The sequence below is a fragment of the Pristiophorus japonicus genome, chromosome 13 (genome assembly GCF_044704955.1).
Source record: "Pristiophorus japonicus isolate sPriJap1 chromosome 13, sPriJap1.hap1, whole genome shotgun sequence".
NCBI lineage: Eukaryota > Metazoa > Chordata > Chondrichthyes > Pristiophoridae > Pristiophorus > Pristiophorus japonicus.
This window is the reverse complement of record NC_091989.1, coordinates 191,834,266-191,857,663: the sequence shown is the minus strand read 5'-3', so window position 1 is coordinate 191,857,663 and position 23,398 is coordinate 191,834,266. Positions and strand designations below refer to the sequence as shown.

General features: G+C 54.0%; 1 protein-coding gene across 1 annotated transcript in view; it reads left to right on the top strand.

Annotated features, from left to right (window-relative positions):
- Nucleotides 1-219: 219 nt before the first annotated feature.
- The window catches only part of cmtm4 (CKLF-like MARVEL transmembrane domain containing 4), a 102,584-nt gene continuing 79,405 nt past the window's right edge, over nt 220-23,398 (top strand). Inside the window, exon 1 of the mRNA XM_070897045.1 lies at nt 220-740. Coding sequence (XP_070753146.1) covers nt 558-740 — 183 coding nt within the window. The 5' untranslated portion in view covers nt 220-557. The remainder of the gene's footprint in view (nt 741-23,398) is intronic.

Genomic DNA, 23,398 nt, shown 5'->3' with positions numbered 1-23,398 from the left:
TATATATATATATATATATACATGTGTAGAGATGTGTAGAATAGAGAGATAGACAAAGTAGAGACTAGGACCAGATGGAGTTTGGGAATGGAGAGAGAGTGTGAGCACAAACAGAGGGAAGGGGAGAGGCTGGGATTAGCGCCACTAACATTGGGAATAGTGGGAGGGAGGCGGGCTGAGCTTGGGATTTTCGGAAGAGAGGCGAGAGCGGCAGGGAGAGGGAGCCCGAGAGAGGGAGAGGGAGCTGGGAGCGGCGGCCAGACACAGTGCGAGCAGCGAGAGGGAGAGAGAGAGAGACCGGCTCTGTCTCTGTCCCGGCCCCGGGGTAAACCTGTTGCTGTGGGCTTTGTGAGAGCAGACGCTGCAGCCTTTCCCCTTTCCCCCCCGCAATTCTAACTTTCCCCCACCGGAGTCCCTTTAAAGCGAAGTGGGAAAAGTTTGGTGCAGAGAGCTGCGTTTCATTGTATCTGTTTTTTGGATGGTTTATTTGCTGCTGTAATTGGGGTTTGTGTTGGAGTTGTGCTCCCGCTGTGTTTGTTGTGACGGTGCCGGGCAGGATGAGGAATGCCGAGGAGGTGGATGGCTATGAGGGAGAAGCCTCCAGCTCCTCCATGATGTCCGGAGCCAGCAGTCCCTACCAGCCCACCACCGAGCCGGTCACCGCCACACACCGGCTGGCCGTCCGCTGTGACACCGACTACCTGCGCTCCGTCTTCGGCATCCTTAAGCTGCTGGAAGTGGTGAGTGACTTACTGATCCCTCTGCTATATCTCACGGTACACACACACACACAACATGCACTTGTGGGAGGTGGGCTCAACAAAAACAGGCCTACATCTTCCCATTTAGCTGTTATGGATACTTGCATCCAGAAGTCCGAGCAATTTACAGCACAGAAGGAGGCCATTCAGCCCATCGCGTCAGCCCCAGCTCACTGCACAGCGCCCGCGCCTCTGAGCCAGAGGGTTTGCGGGTTCAAAGTCCCACTCCAGAGACTTGAGCGTGTACAGCTAGGCTGATAGTCCCAGTGCAGTGCTGAGGGAGCGCTGCACTGTCGGAGGGGCAGTGCTGAGGGAGCGCCGCACTGTCGGAGGGGCAGTACTGAGGGAGCGCCGCACTGTCGGAGGGGCAGTACTGAGGGAGCGCCGCACTGTCGGAGGGGCAGTACTGAGGGAGCGCTGCACTGTCGGAGGGGCAGGACTGAGGGAGCGCCGCACTGTCGGAGGGGCAGTACTGAGGGAGTGTTGGAGTGGCGCAATGTCGGAGGGGCAGTACTGAGGGAGTGCCGCACTGTCGGAGGGACAGTACTGAGGGAGCGCCGCACTGTCGGAGGGGCAGTACTGAGGGAGCGCCGCACTGTCGGAGGGGCAGTACTGAGGGAGCACCGCACTGTCGGAGGGGCAGTACTGAGGGAGCGCCGCACTGTCGGAGGGGCAGGACTGAGGGAGCGCCACACTGTTGGAGGGGCAGTACTGAGGGAGTGTTGGAGTGGCGCAATGTCGGAGGGGCAGTACTGAGGGAGTGCCGCACTGTCGGAGGGACAGTACTGAGGGAGCGCCGCACTGTCGGAGGGGCAGGACTGAGGGAGCGCCGCACTGTCGGAGGGGCAGTACTGAGGGAGCGCCGCACTGTCGGAGGGGCAGTACTGAGGGAGCGCCACACTGTTGGAGGGGCAGTACTGAGGGAGCGCCACACTGTTGGAGGGGCAGTACTGAGGGAGTGTTGGAGTGGCGCAATGTCGGAGGGGCAGTACTGAGGGAGCGCCGCACTGTCGGAGGGGCAGGACTGAGGGAGCGCCACACTGTCGGAGGGGCAGTACTGAGGGAGCGCCACACTGTCGGAGGGGCAGTACTGAGGGAGCGCCACACTGTTGGAGGGGCAGTACTGAGGGAGCGCCGCACTGTCGGAGGGGCAGTACTGAGGGAGCGCCGCACTGTTGGAGGGGCAGTACTGAGGGAGCGCCGCACTGTCGGAGGGGCAGTACTGAGGGAGTGCCACACTGTCGGAGGGGCAGTACTGAGGGAGCGCCACACTGTTGGAGGGGCAGTACTGAGGGAGCGCCGCACTGTCGGAGGGGCAGTACTGAGGGAGTGCCACACTGTCGGAGGGGCAGTACTGAGGGAGTGTTGGAGTGGCGCAATGTCGGAGGGGCAGTACTGAGGGAGCGCCGCACTGTCGGAGGGGCAGTACTGAGGGAGTGCCGCACTGTCGGAGGGATAGTACTGAGGGAGCGCAATGTCGGAGGTGCCGTCTTTCAGGTGAGCCATTAATCCGAGGCCCCGTCTGCTCTCTCGACTGGGCATGAAAGATCCCATGGGGACTATTTCGAAGAGAAGAAGGGGAGTTATTCCCGGTGTCCTGGGGCCAATAAGATCCCTAAAATAGATTATCTGGGTCATTATCACATTGCTGTTTGTGGAATATTGCTTTGCACAAATTCTACATTATAACAGTGATGACCATTGTTCCCTTTAATTATGTTTTGGGTGTGTTGTTCCTTTAAGGGGCCGCGCAGCCCATTCCCTGTGCCGTGCCTGAGGGATTTAAAGACCGGTGATCCGGCTGCGCGGGAGCAGAGCGATGTCTGACCGCGCAACTTAACGGGAATGTTGGTGACTGCACAGAAAAATAAAACGCTGCCCCCGCCCCGCCCCCCCAATAACTCAGGGGCAATGGCCTGCTTTAGCTGAAGCCAAGTCAATGCTACACACAGCAGAGCTGAAGCCTTGGACCATCCTGAACTATGGCTGGGAGCTGGCTTTACCCCGATGATCACTGAGGGACCTACATGTGCAATAATGTTTAGCAGTGAAACTTGCTCGAAATGCCTTGCAGAGTTGGGGCCAGTTTCTGCGTGGCGAGATGGGAATTGGTGCCGATGCTGGTTTTCCCAATCCCTTCCTCCTGCCGGTCTGTTTATTTCCTTTTCCTGCGTTATCTGGAATTCCCACCGGCTGCTGGTAAAAGTTACTGATGTCGCTCGATGTACGGGGAGCTGGGGACAAAACGGCTTGAAATAGTTTATCTTCCTATTTGAAGCCCTCGCTTGCTCAGTTTGATCAATGTTCCCTGCTGGCACCGTGCTGCAGTCTGAGGCCGATTATATTGTTGCAGCACCCGGCCTTGGAACATTTCTCCGACAAGACACTTGGTCTCGCTACCACCCACCCTTCGAAAGAGCTGCTTAAAAACTCTTTGATTTGGCCCCCCCCCTTTGATCTGACTTCACCCCTTTTGTATTTCTTCAGTTTTCTGCCACGTTGGGATCTCCGAAACAGTTTTAATAAGAAGCGAATTCGAAAGAAACAGTTTTAATAAGAAGCACCTTTCACAACCTCAGGAAGTCCCAAAGCGCTTTACAGCCAATGAAGTACTTTTGGAGTGTGGTCACTGTTGTAATGTGAGAAACGCGGCACCCAATTTGCGCACAGCAAGCTCCCACACACAGCAATGTGATAATGACCAAATAATCTGTTGATTGAGGGATAAATATTGACCAGGACACCTGGGATAACTCCCTTGTTCTTCTTAGAAATAGTGCCGTGGGATCTTTTACATCCACCTGAGAGGGCAGACGGGGCCTCGGTTTAACGTCTCATCTGAAAGACGGCACCTCTGACAGTGCAGCACTCCCTCAGTACTGCACTGGAGTGTCAGCCTAGATTTTTGTGCTCCAGTCCCTGGAGTGGGACTTGAACCCACGACCTTCTGACTCAGGCGAGTGTGCTGCCCACTGAGCCACAGCTTTGCCCAGGACACCGGGGAGAACTCCCTTACTCTTCATAGACATGCAAATCTTTACAATGCTGGTGCACATTTGTGAATTGGGTTGGATCAGTCCTCGGGTGGTGGGTCCCACCAGCTGAAAGATATGCCTGCCTCCTTTTTTTAAACCATTGTTTAGTCTCTGTGTTGTAAGGCTGTAACCCCCGCCCCCCCCTGCCCCTCTCCTCCCAACACCCGCACCGCTCGGAGCAGTCAATTACACAACTCTCTTGTCATGAGTTACGGAGAATTTGTGGCTTGCAAGCATTTTGGTTTGTTTATTATTGAGGAATGTAGTGTTTGGGCCAAGTCACACCATGCAGAACATGGCCATGGTTAAACGGAACAGCAGGGAACAATCACGGAGCAATGGTTAGACGAGAAGCTTTGAGTATTAGGGAGCCTGTCGAATGTAGAATGAAAGAAAGGTTGAGGGTCTCTGAAACTTGAAACCCTGAACCTGAATGGACTCCAAGTTGCAGGAACTGTTCACGCCTCAGTTGTTGGTATTGTATTCAGATTGGGTCTAATTTCAAATGTGGCACAATAAGTTGTGTGTAAACCTGTTGGCACGGTGCCCAGAGTGGCGCGATTGACCTGACGGAGTGGCATTGGCTGCTCCGGTTCTGTGGGACTCACTGAGAATCTGTCATGAGTCCTGAGGTTATGGCGACATATCTTTAACAGTGCTGGAGTTGACTGTGCAAGTCTGACTCTCGGCCTTTGGACGATGCTCCTGTAAACACCATCCTACCCCCACCCTTCCTTCTCCCGCTGTTGGCGCGCGATTTGCAATTGTCTCTTGCAGCCATGGCCCAATGGCTCTCTCTCTCACTCCTGTGTCATGAGGTTGTGGGTTCAAGCCCCACTCCAGACACTTGAGCACAAAATTTAGGTCGTCAATCCCAGTGCAGTGCTGAGGGAGGGCAGCACTGTCGGAGGTGCCGTCTTTCAGATGAGACATTAAATCGAGGCCCTGTCAGGTGGACGTAAAAGATCCCATGCCACTTTCCATGGGAGCTTGCTGTGCGCTAATTGGCTGCCGCGATTCCCACATTACATCAGTGACTGCACTTCAAAAAGTACTTCATTGGCTGTAAAGCGCTTTGGGACGTACAGTGGTTGTGAAAGGTGCTATATAAATGCAAGTCTGTCTGTCTTTTCGCCTGCACTAACACTACTGTGGAACTCCGTACCTCCATCAGTCTTCGTTCTTCCATTGTAAAGCTGTTGCTGAGTTCAGTGAGGTAGATGAGCTGGGTTTTAAAGCATTCAGATTGTAGGATGAAGGGGAGACTGAGTGTGGTAATGTAGGGATTGAGAGTTCAAGTCCCACACCAGGGACTTGAGCACCAAAATCGAGGCCAACACTCTTTGCTGAGGGAGCGCTGCACTGTCGGAGGGGCCGTCTTTCGGATGAGGCAGATTGTGGGATAAATATTGACTCGGACACCGGGGAGAGCTCCCCCGCTCTTCTTCAAAATAGTGACATGGGATCTTTTACATCCACCTGAGCGAGCAGACGGGCCCTCGGTTTAACGTCTCATCTGAAAGACGGCTGGTAGCTCGGTGTCAAATTGTTTTGTCTTATGATGCTCCTGTGAAGCGCCTTGTTACATTAAAGCTCTATAAAAATGCAAGTTATTGTTGAAGATCTGTGTGCATTACCCTCCGCGTGCGGTGGTATTTGGGTCACTGTTAGTAGAGTCTGGTTATTGGCATTGTGCACCACTATGGCCACTATCGCCCAGCGATAGTACAGTTGCATCAGCTGTGGCCCAGTGGGTAGCATTCTTGCCTCTGAGTCAGAAGGTTGTGGATTCGAATCCCACTCCAGGGCCTTGAGCACAAACAATTTAGGCTGACACTCCAATGTTGTCGGAGGTACTGCATTGCTGGAGGTGACGGTAATCTGAGGCCCCGTCTGCTCTCTCAGGTGAACGTAAAAAATCCCATGGCGCTATTTCGAAGAAGAGCAGTGGAGTTATCCCCGGTGTTCTGGGGCCAATATTTATCCCTAAACCAACATTTTAAAAAGTGACCTGGTCATTTATCTCATTGCTGTGTGTGGGAGCTTGCTGTGCGCAAATTGGTTGCCGTGCCTCCTGCATTACAACAGTGACTACACTCCAAAAAGCACTTCATTGGCTGTAAAACACTTTGGGACATCCTGAGCGCGTGAAAGGCGCTATAGAAATTCAAGTGATCAGCCATGATCTTATTGAATGACGGAGCAGGCTCGAGGGGCCGAATGGCCGACTCCTGCTCCTATTTCTTATGTTCTTATGTAAGTCTTTTAGTTGAGAGTGAACCAGAAATCTAATGGCTTCAGATGACGTGTGGGAATACAATCGGCCAAAGTGAGCAGCATTTGGCTTTACACTGGACGTCCGGCTCCAGCGATTGGGTTAACCAGAAACCGGAAGGCAAACATCCTTTTTCTGATGGTGCATTGTTAAACTCTTTTGTATTCTTGTGTGAGTGGGGCAGTTTGACGCCTATACACAGAAGTTTTCAAATGGCTTGTTCCCCACATTCTGTTTGGGACAGGTTACAGTATGGCTGCTTCGAGAGGGCTGACTGTAGTTAGCAGTGGTGCATCGTGGATGGGGCAGACTGCGCTAGGGCCATAAATCTAAGTCTTTCTTTAAGACACTCCTTAAAAACTACCTCTTTGACCATCATAGGCAGTCTCTCGAAATCGAGGAAGACTTGCTTCCACGATATAAAAGTAAGTTGTCAGGTGACTGAACAGTCCAATACAAGAATTACAGACCCTGTCACAGGTGGGACAGACAGTGGTTGAGGGAAGGGGAGGGTGGGACTGGTTTGCCACACGCTCCTTCCGCTGCCTGCGCTTGGTTTCTGCACGCTCTCGGCGACGAGACTCGAGGTGCTCAGCGCCCTCCCGGATGCACTTCCTCCACTTAGGGCGGTCTTTGGCCAGGGACTCCCAGGTGTCGGTGGGGATGTTACATTTTATCAGGGAGGCTTTGAGGGTGTCCCTGTAACGTTTCCTCTTCTCACCTGGGGCTCGCTTGCCATGTCGAAGCTCCGCATAGAGCGTGTCGGGCATGCGGGCGATGTGGCCCGCCCAATGGAGCTGGTCGAGCGAGGTCAGTGCTTCGATGCTGGGGATGATGGCTTGATCGAGAACACTGATGTTGATGCGCCTATACTGCCAATGGATTTGCAGGATCTTGCGGAGACATCGTTGGTGGTATTTCTCCAGCACTATGAGGTGTCTGCTGTATATGGTCCACGTCTCGGAGCCATACAGGAGGGCGGGTATCACTAAAGCCCTGTAGACCATGAGCTTGGTGCCAGATTTGAGGTCCTGGTCTTCAAACACTCTCTTCCTCAGGCGTCCGAAGGCTGCACTGGCGCACTGGAGGCGGTGTTGGACCTCGTCGTCGATGTCTGCCCTTGCTGATGTTTTTGCTCACCTGCTCTAATATCTCCTTATGCGGCTCGGTGTCAAATGTTTTGTCTCATAACACTCCTGTGAAGCGCCTTGGGATGTTTTACTGCATTAAAGACGCTATATAAATACAAATTGTTGTTGTAATAAGGAATTCTTTAGCCAGAGAGCGGTGAGAATGTGGAACTCACTACCATAGGGGGGGGTTGAAGCGGATAGTATAAGGGAAGCTAGATAAACACATGAGGGAGAAAGGAATAGAAGGATATGGAGAGGGGTGGGAGGGGGCTGGTGTGGAGCATAAACCCCGGCACGGAGCGCTGGGGCTGTTCCTGTGCTGTCGATACTGTGTAATCTTTTGTCGGATCTTGTGTTTGATAGGGACACAGAAGTGTAACTGCGTGTGTTCGGTATAATGAGCCGAGGTGCATTCAGATGCAAGAATTGATAGAAGAGTGTATAAGAGAAAGATAATTCGTGCGTACAGTAATTATATGCAAAACACACTTGTGCTCGAATTTACCCGATCTTTTACACCAGTTATTCACTTCTCTGGTTACAGACACAGGAAGTTCCATTCCTGTTTCTCTCTAACTCTCTCTCTCTCTCTCTCTCTCTCTCACTCTCTCTCACCCTATTTCTAATTCTCTCTGTCCCTAACTCTCTGTCTCCAGCTCTCCATATTTCTGTCTGTTTCCAACTCGCTATCTCTCTCTCTATCTCTCTCCTAGTTGCGTTTCCCGTTCTCTCTCGGGTCGATGACCTTGCCTCAGAAGCGGAAGTTAGAGATGTAACAGGTTGTAGGTTCAGAGCCAAGAAAGGGGAGGGGAGGAAAGAACAAAAGGGAGGGTCTGTGGTAGGGTGGAAGGCAGGAGAGATTAAATGACAAAAGGGATGATGGGGCGAGGCAAAAGGAGATGGTAACGGGGCAAGTAAAGTAACAAAGGATGGGTCTGCAGGAGGTGTAATAGGAATGGCAGAATCAGCACCAGAACCTGCTGTTGGAGAAAATGGACTTTGATCCAAAGTTGTCAAACTCAATTGTGAAGCCGATAGGCTTTCACATGTTCAGTCCTCCACTACAACAACAACATAGCGCCTTTAACATAGTGAAACATCCTAAGGAGCTTTAAAAGAATCATAGAATCATAGAAACTTACAGCACGGAAGGAGGCCATTCGGCCCATTGTGTCCGCGCTGGCCGACCAAGAGCTACCCAGCCTAATCTCACTTTCCAGCTCTCGGTCCATAGCCCTGTAGGTTACGGCACTTCAGGTGCACACCCAAGTACTGTTTAAATGTGGTGAGGGTTTCTGCCTCTACCACCCTTTCAGGCCGTGAGTTCCAGACCCCCACCACCCCCCTCTCTGGGTGAAGAAATTTCCCCTCAAATCCCTTCTAAACCTTCCTCCAATTACATTAAATCTATGCCCCCTGGTTGTTGACCCCGCTGCCAAGGGAAACAGGTCCTTTCTATCCACCCTATCCAGGCCCCTCATAATTTTATACACCTCAATCAGGTCTCCTCTCAGCCTCCTCTGTTCCAAAGAAAACAGACCCAGTATCTCCAATCTTTCCTCATAGCCAAAATTCTCTAGTCCAGGCAACATTCTTGTACATGTACAATAAAACAAAAGTGTTATAAAATAAAATTTGACACCGAGCCATATAAAGAGATATTAGGACAGGTGACCAAAAGCTGGGTCAAAGAGGTGGGTTTTAAGGAGCATCTTAAAGGAGGAGAGAGAGGTTTAGGGAGGGAGTTCCAGAGCTTGGGGCCCAGGCAGCTGAAGGCATGGCCATCACCATCACCATATGATGGAGCAAAGGAAATCAGGGATACTCGAGGGCAGAATTAGAGGAGCGCAGAGATCTCGGGGGCAGGGGTGGTTGTGGAGCTGGAGGAGGTTACAGAGAGGGGTCTCCAATATTTTTGTAACTAGTAAATAAAACTGATCGGGGGTGGAGGGGAATCCCAGACTGTTTACACTTTTTAACAACCCTATGATTTTCTCCCGGGGTGTCTGGGAGATTTATCTTTGAAACAGCCTGGTTTATGAATTGATTGTCTGAACAGTTCCAACCTTTAAGCTGGGTGTCGACACGCTGTGGTTTAAAGGTTTATTCCCACTTGTTGTCTGACAGCGAGAACTCGAGTGATGATCCCACTCCCATTCTCCTCCCTGCCCCCCCCCCCCCCTCGCTGGGAATTTGGGAGAAGGGGCAGGGAGCCTATTCAGCTTGAAAATGAATGACTCTAAACGTGCAAACTTTAACCTTTTATTGTTTTGTTTATATAAAAATGGGGTAGAACTGGTCAGACCGGTTCGGTCTCCTGCAGTAACTTCTGGCTGTCTGGGCCCGACGGTGAGACTGAACCGGCTCATCCTGTCTCTCCAGCTCACCCGGGTTTTTTCTCAGAGTGGAGGTGAGGATAAATATTTGCACCACAACCGCTCGGTACCCGGGGGGTTTAAGAGCTGTAAACAAGAAAGATAGAAGTTGCATTTGAAGAGCGCCTTTCACGTATGGAATAGAATGTTGGCCTTTGTCAGCTGTGCCAGCCAGTGACTCAGTGGGCAGCACCCTTGCCTCTCAGTCAGTAGGTTGTGGGTTCAAGTCCCACTCCAGGGACTCGAGCACAAAAATCTAGGCTGATGCTCCCAGTGCAGTGCTGAGGGAGAGCTGCACTGTCAGAGGTGCTGTCTTTCAGTTGAAGCGTTAAACCGAGGCCCCGTCTGCTCTCTCAGGTGGATGTAAAAGATCCCATGGCACGATTTTGAGGAAGAGTAGGGGAGTTACCCCCGGTATCCTGGTGCCAATATTTATCCCTCAATCAACATCACTAAAACAGATTATCTGGTTATTATCACATTGCTGCTTGTGGGAGCTTGCTGTGTGTGTATTGGCTGCTGTGTTTCCCACATTACAACAGTGACTACCCTTCAAAAGTACTTCATTGGCTGTAAAGCGCTTTGAGACGTCTGGTGGTTGTGAAAGGCGCTATAGAAATGTAAATCTTCCATTTCTTTTCTTTATCTCGAGGGCTGGAGTACAACGGAGTGTAAGTTATGTTGGGCTGATAATAGACCCCACCTGGACACTGTGTTCAGTTCTGGGCAACACATGTCAGGAAGGGTATGTTGACCTTGAAGAGGGAACAGCGCAGATTCCCAGAATTAGACCGGGGCTGAAAGGGTTAAATTATGAGGATGGGTTGCACAGACTGGGCTTGTATTCCCTCGAGTGTAGACGATTCAGGGGTGATCTAATTGAGGGGTTTAAGATGGAGTTTAATGGATTTGATTGGGTATACAGAGAGAAGCTATTCCCTCTGGTGGGGGAGTATAGAACAAGGGGGCGTTACCTTAAAATCAGAGCCCGGCCGTTCAGGGGTGATGTTATGAAGCACTTCTTCACACAAAGGGCAGTGGGAATCGGGAACTCTTTGCCCCCTCCCCCTCCCCCCCCCCCCCCCCCAGAAAGCTGCTGAGGCTGGGGGTCAATTGAAAATCAAAACTGGGATTGATCGATTTTTGTTTGGTGTGGGTATTAAGGGTTACGGAACCAAGGCGGGCAGATGGAATTAAGATACAGATCAGCTGTGATCTAATTGAATGGCGGGGCAGGCTCGAGAGGCCGAATGGCCTCCTCCTGTTCCTATGTACATCGAAGTGTCTGCCTAGATTATGGGACTTGAACTAATGATCTACTAACCCTGGGATAAGTGTGTGTTATCAGCTGAGCCGAGCTGACATTTACAGAAATATGTTCATTCAATCTCCGCTTACATTGTCAAATCCCAATTTCTGTGACATTCCCTTCACCCTCTGTCGAGTTGTCAGTTTAATGTGCTCCACGAGATCGAATGAACTGCTTGACCTATTTTTGCCTTGGTGAACTTGGAACATAAGAACAATAGAAATAGGAGCAGGAGTCAGCCATTTGGCCCCTCTAGCATGCTCCGCCATTCAATAAGATCATGGCTGATCTGATCTTGGACTCAGCTCCACTTCCCCGCCCACTCCCCATAACCCTTCACTCCCTTATCGCTCAAAAATCTGTCTATCTCCGCCTTAAATATATTCAATGACCCAGCCTCAACAGCTCTCTGGGGCAGAGAATTCCACAGATTTACAACCCTCTGAGAGAAGAAATTTCTCCTCATCTCAGTTTTAAATGGGCGGCCCCTTATTCTAAGACTATGACCCCTAGTTCTAGTCTCCCCCATCAGTGGAAACATCCTCTTTGCATCCACCTTGTCAAGCCCCCTCATAATCTTATACATTTCCTTGCTTTCTCTCCACCCCTCCACCTCTCTACCTCTCTACCTCTCTCTCCTCCTTCAAGACGCTCTTTAAAACCAACCTCTTTGACCAAACTTTTGCACCTGTCCTGATTTCTATTTATGTGACTCGGTGTCAACGGTTTTGTCTCATAACACTCCTGTGAAGCGCCTTGGGATGTTTCACTGTGTTAAAGGTGCTCTATAAAGAAAGAAAGACTTGCATTTATATAGCGCCTTTCACAACCACCGGACGTCTCACAGCCCTTTGCAGCCAATGAAGTACTTTTGGAGTATAGTCACTGTTGTAATAAAAGTATTTCATTGGCTGTAAAGGGTTTTGAGATGTCTGGTGGTCGTGAAAGGCGCTATATAAATACAAGTCTTGTTATTTTACTGAGAGCAGTTGCCTTAAGGTGACAGGCCACGTTCAGAGCTGAGGCTGATGTCCATGCTCCAAGCCCGAGACTACCAGCCCCTGGAAGCTCATCTGGTGCTTTCAAAAGTATTCTTCCTTTTGTTTTCCTTTCCCCTCTCGATGTCGCACTGAGTTTTTGCACACGATCTCCAAATTAACTTTGTATCTGGCAAAACGATGTCGAATAAAAAAAAATGCTCAGAAAATGCTGGAAACACTGGGCGGGTCGTGCAGCGTCTGTGGAGAGAGAAACAGAGTTAACGTTTCAGGTCGATGACCCTTCATCAGAACTGGAAAAAGTTAGAGATTTAATAGTTTCTAATCAAGCGCAGAGGCGGGAAAAGAGAGGGAGGAACCAAAGGGAAATCACTTTTTCCAGTTCTGACGATGGGTCACCGACCCGAAACATTAACCTTGTTTCTCTCTCCTCAGACGCTGTCTGACCCGCTGAGATTTCCAGCATTTTCTGTTTCTGTTTCAGATTTCCAGCATCTGCAGAGTTTTGCTTTTATTTTAGTAGTGTGGATGTAGTCTTTGCAATCTCTGTTTGTATCTGTAAGATAATCTCGAGCTGTTTAATGTTCGGGTGGTTCATGTGGTGGGCGGAGATGGAGGTGATTCATTGAAATGATAGCGTGATTTTCCAATTGCGTGCTCCTGCCACAGGCCACCCTTGCCGGAAGTGCCTAATGGCAAATGATGTGCGCCCAGCAACAACAACTTACCTTTATATAGCACCTTTAACAAAAACTTGCTTTTATACAGCACCTGTAATCTAGTAAACCACCCCAAGGCGCCTCACAGGAGCGATAGCGAGCAAAATTTGACTTCGAGCCACATAAGGAGATAATTCGGACAGGCTTGGTCCAAGAGGTAGGTTTTGAGGGGCATATTGAAGGAGGAGAGAGAGGTAGTGAGGCGGAGAGGTTTAGGGAGGGAGTTCCAGAGTTTGGGGCCCAGGCAGCTGAAGGCACGGCTGCCAATGATGGAGCGATTATAATCAGGGATACTCAAAAGGCCAGAATTGGAGGAGCGCCGATATCGTGGGGTGGAGGGGGTTGTAGGGCTTGTGGAGATTACAGAGATAGGGAGGGAGCGATTTTGATGAAGGGTTTGGACGACAAGGATGAGAATTTAAACTTGAGGCATTGCCGGACCAGGAGCCGATATAGGGCAGTGAGCACAGGGGGTGATGGGTAAACGGGACACAGGTCAGTGAGCACAGGGTGATGGGTAAACGGGACATGGGGCACAGGGGGTGATGGGTGAGTGGGACTGGGTGTGAGTTAGGACACGGGGTCAGTGAGCACAGGGGGTGATGGGTGAGTGGGATTGGGTGTGAGTTAGGACACGGGGTCAGTGAGCACAGGGGGTGATGGGTGAGCGGGACTGGGTGTGAGTTAGGACACGGGGCAGTGAGCACAGGGGGTGATGGGTGAGTGGGACTGGGTGTGAGTTAGGACACGGGGTCAGTGAGCACAGGGGGTGATGTGTGGGTGGGACATGGGGCAGTGAGCACAGGGGGTGATGGGTGAGTGGGACTGGGTGTGAGTTAGAACACGGGGCACAGGAGGTGATGTGTGAGTGGGACTTGGTGTGAGTTAGGACACGGGGCAGTGAACACGGGGTGATGTGTGAGTGGGACTTGGTGTGAGTTAGGACACGGGGTTAGCGAGCACAGGGGGTGATGGGTGAGCGGGACTATGGGGTGAGTTAGGACACTGGGCAGCGAGCACAGGGGGTGATGTGTGAGCGGGACTTGGGGCGAGTTAGGACACGGGTCAGTGAGCACAGGGGATGATGGGTGAGCGGGACTTGGTGTGAGTTAGGACACGGGGTTAGCGAGCACAGGGGGTGATGGGTGAGCGGGACTATGGGGTGAGTTAGGACACTGGGCAGCGAGCACAGTGGGTGATGTGTGAGTGGGACTGAGTGCGAGTTAGGACACGGGTCAGTGTGCACAGGGGGTGATGGGTGAGTGGGACTGGGTGCGAGTTAGGACATGGGGCAGTGAGCACAGGGTGATGGGTGAGTGGGACTTGGTGTGAGTTAGGACACGGGGCAGTGAGCGCAGGGGGTGATGGGTGAGTGGGACTGGGTGAGAGTTAGGACACGGGGCAGTGAGCACAGGGGGTGATGGGTGAGTGGGACTGGGTGTGAGTTAGGACACGGGGCAGTGAGCACGGGGTGATGTGTGAGTGGGACTGGGTGCGAGTTAGGACACGGGGCAGTGAGCACAGAGGGTGATGGGTGAGTGGGACTGGGTGTGAGTTAGGACACGGGGTCAGTGAGCACGGGGTGATGGGTGAGCGGGACTGGGTGTGAGTTAGGACACGGGGCAGTGAGCACGGGGTGATGGGTAAACGGGACTGGGTGTGAGTTAGGACACAGGGCAGTGAACACGGGGTGATGGGTAAACTGGACTGGGTGTGAGTTAGGACACGGGGCAGTGAGCACGGGGTGATGAGTAAATGGGACTGGGTGTGAGTTGGACACGGGGCAGTGAGCACGGGGTGATGGGTAAACGGGACTGGGTGTGAGTTAGGACACAGGGTCAGTGAGCACAGTGGGTGATGTGTGAGTGGGACACGGGTCAGTGAGCACAGGGGGTGATGTGTGGGTGGGACATGGGGCAGTGAGCACAGGGGGTGATGGGTGAGTGGGACTGGGTGTGAGTTAGAACACGGGGCACAGGGGGTGATGTGTGAGTGGGACTCGGTGTGAGTTAGGACACGGGGTCAGCGAGCACAGGGGGTGATGGGTGAGCGGGACTCGGGGTGAGTTAGGACACTGGGCAGCGAGCACAGGGGGTGATGTGTGAGTGGGACTGGGTGCGAGTTAGGACACGGGTCAGTGTGCACAGGGAGTGATGGGTGAGTGGGACTGGGTGCGAGTTAGGACATGGGGCAGTGAGCACAGGGTGATGGGTGAGTGGGACTTGGTGTGAGTTAGGACACGGGGCAGTGAGCGCAGGGGTTGATGGGTGAGTGGGACTGGGTGAGAGTTAGGACACGGGGCAGTGAGCACGGGGTGATGTGTGAGTGGGACTGGGTGCGAGTTAGGACACGGGGCAGTGAGCACAGGGGGTGATGGGTGAGTGGGACTTGGTGTGAGTTAGGACACGGGGCAGTGAGCACAGGGGGTGATGGGTGAGTGGGCCTTGGTGTGAGTTAGGACACGGGGCAGTGAGCACGGGGTGATGTGTGAGTGGGACTGGGTGCGAGTTAGGACACGGGGTCAGTGAGCACAGGGGATGATGGGTGAGTGGGACTTGGTGTGAGTTAGGACACGGGTCAGTGAGCACAGGGGGTGATGGGTGAGCGGGACTGGGTGTGAGTTCGGACACCGGGCAGAGAGCACAGGGGGTGATGTGTGAGCGGGACTTGGTGCGAGTTAGGACATGGGTCAGCGAGTACAGGGGGTGATGTGTGAGTGGATCTTGGTGTGAGTTAGGACACGGGTCAGTGAGCACAGGGGGTGATGTGTGAGCGGGACTTGGTGTGAGTTCGGACACGGGTCAGTGAGCACAGGGGGTGATGGGTGAGCGGGACTGAGTGTGAGTTCGGACACCGGGCAGAGAGCACAGGGGGTGATGTGTGAGCGGGACTTGGTGCGAGTTAGGACATGGGTCAGCGAGCACAGGGGGTGATGTGTGAGTGGGTCTTGGTGTGAGTTAGGTCACGGGTCAGTGAGCACAGGGGGTGATGTGTGAGCGGGACTGGGTGTGAGTTAGGACACGGGGCAGCGAGCACAGGGGGTGATGTGTGAGTGGGACTTGGTGTGAGTTAGGACACGGGGCAGTGAGCACAGGGGGTGATCGGTGAGTGGGACTCGGTGCGAGTTAGGACACGGGGCAGTGAGCACAGGGGGTGATAGGTGAGTGGGACTCGGTGTGAGTTAGGACACGGGGCAGTGAGCACAGGGGGGTATGTGTGAGCGGGACTGGGTGTGAGTTAGGACACGGGGTCAGTGAGCACAGGGGTGATGGGTGAGTGGGACTTGGTGTGATTTAGGACACGGGGCAGTGAGCACAGGGAGTGATGTGTGAGCGGGACTTGGTGTGAGTTAGGACACGGGGCAGCGAGCACGGGGTGATGTGTGAGCGGGACTCGGTGCGAGTTAGCACACAGGGCAGCGAGCACGGGGTGATGTGTGAGCGGGACTTGGTGCGAGTTAGGACATGGGGCAGCGAGCACAGGGGGTGATGGGTGAGTGGGACTTGGTGTGAGTTAGGACACAGGGCAGTGAGCACAGGGGGTGATGGGTGAGCGGGAATGGGTGTGAGTTAGGACACGGGGCAGTGAGCACAGGGGGTGATGGGTGAGTGGGACTCGGTGCGAGTTAGGACACGGGGCAGTGAGCACGCGGTGATGTGTGAGCGGGACTTGGTGCGAGTTAGGGCACGGGGCAGTGAGCACAGGGGGTGATGTGTGAGCGGGACTTGGTGCGAGTTAGGACACGGGGCAGTGAGCACAGGGGGTGATGTGTGAGCGGGACTTGGGGCGAGTTAGGACACGGGTCAGTGAGCACAGGGGGTGATGGGTGAGCGGGACTTGGTGTGAGTTAGGACACGGGGTTAGCGAGCACAGGGGGTGATGGGTGAGCGGGACTATGGGGTGAGTTAGGACACTGGGCAGCGAGCACAGGGGGTGATGTGTGAGTGGGACTGAGTGCGAGTTAGGACACGGGTCAGTGTGCACAGGGGGTGATGGGTGAGTGGGACTGGGTGCGAGTTAGGACATGGGGCAGTGAGCACAGGGTGATGGGTGAGTGGGACTTGGTGTGAGTTAGGACACGGGGCAGTGAGCGCAGGGGGTGATGGGTGAGTGGGACTGGGTGAGAGTTAGGACACGGGGCAGTGAGCACAGGGGGTGATGGGTGAGTGGGACTGGGTGTGAGTTAGGACACGGGGCAGTGAGCACGGGGTGATGTGTGAGTGGGACTGGGTGCGAGTTAGGACACGGGGCAGTGAGCACAGAGGGTGATGGGTGAGTGGGACTGGGTGTGAGTTAGGACACGGGGTCAGTGAGCACAGGGGGTGATGGGTGAGCGGGACTGGGTGTGAGTTAGGACACGGGGCAGTGAGCACGGGGTGATGGGTAAACGGGACTGGGTGTGAGTTAGGACACAGGGCAGTGAACACGGGGTGATGGGTAAACTGGACTGGGTGTGAGTTAGGACACGGGGCAGTGAGCACGGGGTGATGAGTAAATGGGACTGGGTGTGAGTTGGACACGGGGCAGTGAGCACGGGGTGATGGGTAAACGGGACTGGGTGTGAGTTAGGACACAGGGTCAGTGAGCACAGTGGGTGATGTGTGAGTGGGACACGGGTCAGTGAGCACAGGGGGTGATGTGTGGGTGGGACATGGGGCAGTGAGCACAGGGGGTGATGGGTGAGTGGGACTGGGTGTGAGTTAGAACACGGGGCACAGGGGGTGATGTGTGAGTGGGACTTGGTGTGAGTTAGGACATAGGGCAGTGAGCACAGGGGGTGATGTGTGAGTGGGACTCGGTGCGAGTTAGGACATGGGGCAGCAAGCACAGGGGGTGATGTGTGAGTGGGACTGGGTGTGAGTTAGGACACGGGGCAGTGAACACGGGGTGATGTGTGAGTGGGACTTGGTGTGAGTTAGGACACGGGGTCAGCGAGCACAGGGGGTGATGGGTGAGCGGGACTCGGGGTGAGTTAGGACACTGGGCAGCGAGCACAGGGGGTGATGTGTGAGTGGGACTGGGTGCGAGTTAGGACACGGGTCAGTGTGCACAGGGAGTGATGGGTGAGTGGGACTGGGTGCGAGTTAGGACATGGGGCAGTGAGCACAGGGTGATGGGTGAGTGGGACTTGGTGTGAGTTAGGACACGGGGCAGTGAGCGCAGGGGTTGATGGGTGAGTGGGACTGGGTGAGAGTTAGGACACGGGGCAGTGAGCACGGGGTGATGTGTGAGTGGGACTTGGTGCGAGTTAGGACACGGGGCAGTGAGCACAGGGGGTGATGGGTGAGTGGGACTTGGTGTGAGTTAGGACACGGGGCAGTGAGCACAGGGGGTGATGGGTGAGTGGGCCTTGGTGTGAGTTAGGACACGGGGCAGTGAGCACGGGGTGATGTGTGAGTGGGACTGGGTGCGAGTTAGGACACGGGGTCAGTGAGCACAGGGGATGATGGGTGAGTGGGACTTGGTGTGAGTTAGGACACGGGTCAGTGAGCACAGGGGGTGATGGGTGAGCGGGACTGGGTGTGAGTTCGGACACCGGGCAGAGAGCACAGGGGGTGATGTGTGAGCGGGACTTGGTGCGAGTTAGGACATGGGTCAGCGAGTACAGGGGGTGATGTGTGAGTGGATCTTGGTGTGAGTTAGGACACGGGTCAGTGAGCACAGGGGGTGATGTGTGAGCGGGACTTGGTGCGAGTTAGGACACGGGGCAGTGAGCACGGGGTGATGTGTGAGTGGGACTGGGTGCGAGTTAGGACACGGGGTCAGTGAGCACAGGGGGTGATGGGTGAGTGGGACTTGGTGTGAGTTAGGACACGGGTCAGTGAGCACAGGGGGTGATGGGTAAGCGGGACTGGGTGTGAGTTCGGACACCGGGCAGAGAGCACAGGGGGTGATGTGTGAGCGGGACTTGGTGCGAGTTAGGACATGGGTCAGCGAGCACAGGGGGGTGATGTGTGAGTGGGTCTTGGTGTGAGTTAGGACACGGGTCAGTGAGCACAGGGGGTGATGTGTGAGTGGGACTTGGTGCGAGTTAGGACACGGCTCAGCGAGTACAGGGGGTGATGTGTGAGCGGGACTCGGTGTGAGTTAGGACATGGGGCAGTGAGCACAGGGGGTGATGGGTGAGTGGGACTTGGTGTGAGTTCGGACACGGGTCAGTGAGCACAGGGGGTGATGGGTGAGCGGGACTGAGTGTGAGTTCGGACACCGGGCAGAGAGCACAGGGGGTGATGTGTGAGCGGGACTTGGTGCGAGTTAGGACATGGGTCAGCGAGCACAGGGGGTGATGTGTGAGTGGGTCTTGGTGTGAGTTAGGTCACGGGTCAGTGAGCACAGGGGGTGATGTGTGAGCGGGACTGGGTGTGAGTTAGGACACGGGGCAGCGAGCACAGGGGGTGATGTGTGAGTGGGACTTGGTGTGAGTTAGGACACGGGGCAGTGAGCACAGGGGGTGATCGGTGAGTGGGACTCGGTGCGAGTTAGGACACGGGGCAGTGAGCACAGGGGGTGATAGGTGAGTGGGACTCGGTGTGAGTTAGGACACGGGGCAGTGAGCACAGGGGGGTATGTGTGAGCGGGACTGGGTGTGAGTTAGGACACGGGGTCAGTGAGCACAGGGGTGATGGGTGAGTGGGACTTGGTGTGATTTAGGACACGGGGCAGTGAGCACAGGGAGTGATGTGTGAGCGGGACTTGGTGTGAGTTAGGACACGGGGCAGCGAGCACGGGGTGATGTGTGAGCGGGACTCGGTGCGAGTTAGCACACAGGGCAGCGAGCACGGGGTGATGTGTGAGCGGGACTTGGTGCGAGTTAGGACATGGGGCAGCGAGCACAGGGGGTGATGGGTGAGTGGGACTTGGTGTGAGTTAGGACACAGGGCAGTGAGCACAGGGGGTGATGGGTGAGCGGGAATGGGTGTGAGTTAGGACACGGGGCAGTGAGCACAGGGGGTGATGGGTGAGTGGGACTCGGTGCGAGTTAGGACACGGGGCAGTGAGCACGCGGTGATGTGTGAGCGGGACTTGGTGCGAGTTAGGGCACGGGGCAGTGAGCACAGGGGGTGATGTGTGAGCGGGACTTGGTGCGAGTTAGGACACGGGGCAGTGAGCACAGGGGGTGATGTGTGAGCGGGACTTGGGGCGAGTTAGGACACGGGTCAGTGAGCACAGGGGGTGATGGGTGAGCGGGACTTGGTGCGAGTTCGGACACGGGTCAGTGAGCACAGGGGGTGATGTGTGAGTGGGACTTGGTGCGAGTTAGGACACGGGGCAGTGAGCACAGGGGGTGATGTGTGAGCAGGACTTGGTGTGAGTTAGGACACGGGGCAGTGAGCACAGTGGGTGATGGGTGAGCAGGACTCGGTGCGAGTTAGGACACGGGGCAGCGAGTACAGCGGGTGATGGGTGAGTGGGACTCGGTGCGAGTTAGGACACGGGGCAGCGAGTACAGGGGGTGATGGGTGAGTGGGACTTGGTGCGAGTTAGGACAGGGGGTGATGGGTGAGTGGGACTCGGTGCGAGTTAGGACACAGGGCACAGGGGGTGATGGTGAGCGAGACTTGGTGTGAGTTAGGGCACAATCAGTGAGCACAGGGGGTGATGGGTGAGTGGGACTCGGTGCGAGTTCGGACACGGGACAGCGAGTACAGGGGGTGATGGGTGAGTCGGACTCGGTGCGAGTTAGGACACGGGGCAGCGAGTACAGGGGGTGATGGGTGAGTGGGACTTGAAGCGAGTTAGGACACTGGGCACAGGGGGTGATGGGTGAGTGGGACTCGGTGCGAGTTAGGACATGGTGCACAGGGGGTGATGGTGAGCGAGACTTGGTGTGAGTTAGGACATGGGGCACAGGGGGTGATGGGTGAGCGGGACTCGGTGCGAGTTAGGACACGATCAGTGAGCACGGGGTGAGTTAGGACATGAGTTGCTGAGTTTGGGATGATTTCAGGTTTACGGAGCGTGCAAAGCGGGGGTGCATTGGAATAGTCGAGGGGAGGTAATTATGGCAGGGATAAGTGTTTCAGGAGCATGTGATCTGAGATTTCTCCCTTCCTATTGGCCCAGTGAGTGCTGACGACATTTGCAGTGCCCCCGGGTTGTGTTAAAACGACTTTATACTGAATCTCGCTCAGAGCGCGACAACACCAAATTATCGTCCAGTATCGATCTGCCCTCTGCAGACAGAGTGGCATGACTGTTGTTGGCAACGGCCAGGAGATGGATTGAAGCCAGCCCAGTGCATTGTGGCAATCTTTGTCATCTCAAGTGGAGGTAAAAGATCCCATGGCACTATTTCGAAGAACAGGGGAGTTCTCCCCAGTGTCCTGACCAATATTTATCCCTTAACCAACATCACTAAAACGGATTATCTGGTCATTATCATATTGCTGTGTGTGGGAGCTTGCTGTGCGCAAATTGCCTCCCGTGTTTCCCACATTACAACAGTGACTACACTCCAAAATGTACTTCATTGGTTGTGAAGCTCTTAAGGGCATCCTGAGGTTGTGCAAGGTGCTATATTTAAGGAGGGATGTACTTGCATTGGAGGCAGTTCAGAGAAGGTTCATGAGGTTGATTCCCGAGATGAAGGGGTTGTCGTATGAAGAAAGGTTGATCCTATACTCCTTGGAGTTTAGAAGAATGAGAGGTGATCTTATTGAAACGTATAAGATTCTGAGGGGGCTGGACAAGGTAGATGCAGAGAGGATGTTCCCCCTCATGGGGGAATCTAGAACTAGGGGGCATAGTTTCAGAATAAGGGGTCGCCCATTTAGAACTGAGATGAGGAGGAATTTCTTCTCTCAGAGGGTTGTAAATCTGTGGAATTCTCTGCCCCAGAGAGCTGTGGAGGCTGGGTCATTGAATATATTTAAGGTGGAGATAGACAGATTCTTTAATGATAAGGGAGTCAAGGATTATGGGGAGCAGGGAAGTGGAGCTGAGTCCATGATCCGATCAGCCATGATCTTATTGAATGGCGGAGCAGGCTCGAGGGGCCGTATAACCTACTCCTGCTCCTAATTCTTATGTTCGTGTGTATATAAATGCAAGTACTTTCGTTTCTGTTGAGACTGGAACATGCGTATTTTCTACAATGATTAGATTTCTTTCAAGCTGTTCGAAGAAGTTTAGTCTGGAGATGGTGAGGAATTTGTTGGACACGTATCTCGAGTCCAGTCACGCTTTCTGCCTTCTGATCTTGTCACATGAACAAATCGATTATCCTCGCTCTCTCCTTGTGACACCGAGCCATGAAGCAATAGTTACTGTGTAATCAACCCCCTGGCATTTCAGAATCCTTATTCTCATCAGCATTGGCTGAGAGGGCTGGCTACTCAGCATTTGCCAGCCTCTGTCTTTATTGCTGATTCATGCTAGTGTACGTTACATTAAAACATCACGGCTCAGTCTGCCATCTGTCTGATTAAGGCGTCTTTGTGTTATTTCCATGCACTCAACTCCAAACTGGCACATGAAAGAAAGATTGCATTTATCTAGCGCTTTTCATGACCACCAGACTTCGTAAAGTGCTTTACAGCCAATTAAATACTTTTTGGAGTGTGGTCACTGTTGTAATATAGGAAACGCGGCAACCAATTTGCACACAGCAAGCTCCCACAAACAGCAATGTGATAACGACTGGATAATCTGTATTTGTTATGTTGCTTGAGGGAAAAATATTGGCCAGAACACCGGGGATAACTCCCCTGCTCTTCTTCAAATAGTGGTATGGGATATTTTACGTCCACCTGAGAGAGCAGACGGGGCCTTGGTTTAACGTCTCATCCGAAAGATGGCACCTCCGACAGTGCGCCGCTCCCTCAGTACTGCCCCTCCGACAATGCGGCACTCCCTCAGTACTGCCCCTCCAACAATGCAGCGCTTCCTCAGTACTGCCCCTCCAACAATGCAGCGCTTCCTCAGCACTGCCCCTCCGACAGTGCAGCGCTCCCTCAGTACTGCCCCTCCGACAATGCGGCACTCCCTCAGTACTGCCCCTCTGACAGTGCGGCGCTCCCTCAGTACTGCCCCTCCAACAATGCGGCGCTCCCTCAGTACTGCCCCTCCGACAATGCGGCACTCCCTCAGTACTGCCCCTCCGACAGTGCAGCACTCCCTCAGTACTGCCCCTCCGACAGTGCGGCACTCCCTCAGTACTGCCCCTCCGACAATGCAGCACTCCCTCAGTACTGCCCCTCCGACAGTGCGGCACTCCCTCAGTACTGCCCCTCCAACAATGCAGCGCTTCCTCAGCACTGCCCCTCCGACAGTGCGGCGCTCCCTCAGTACTGCCCCTCCGACAGTGCGGCGCTCCCTCAGTACTGCCCCTCCGACAGTGCGGCACTCCCTCAGTACTGCCCCTCTGACAGTGCGGCGCTCCCTCAGTACTGCCCCTCCAACAATGCAGCGCTCCCTCAGCACTGCCCCTCCGACAGTGCAACGCTTCCTCAGTACTGCCCCTCCGACAGTGCGGCGCTCCCTCAGTACTGCCCCTCCGACAGTGCGGCGCTCCCTCAGCACTGCCCCTCCGACAGTGCGGCGCTCCCTCAGTACTGCCCCTCCAACAGTGCAGCACTCCCTCAGTACTGTAAGGGGTGGTTTGCAGGGGGTCAGCTTTCCCTTCTGACCTTATATGAGCGGTTCCGAATCGCTCCCACACCCTTTGTTTCCAGACACTGGAATTATGAAGGGACTGTGACAGACTTGGACAGACAATCGGTTTCAAGGTAGGAAGCAGGTATGGCTTTATTGTGTTTAAAAATAAGTAAAAGGCACACCTTTAATAACACACA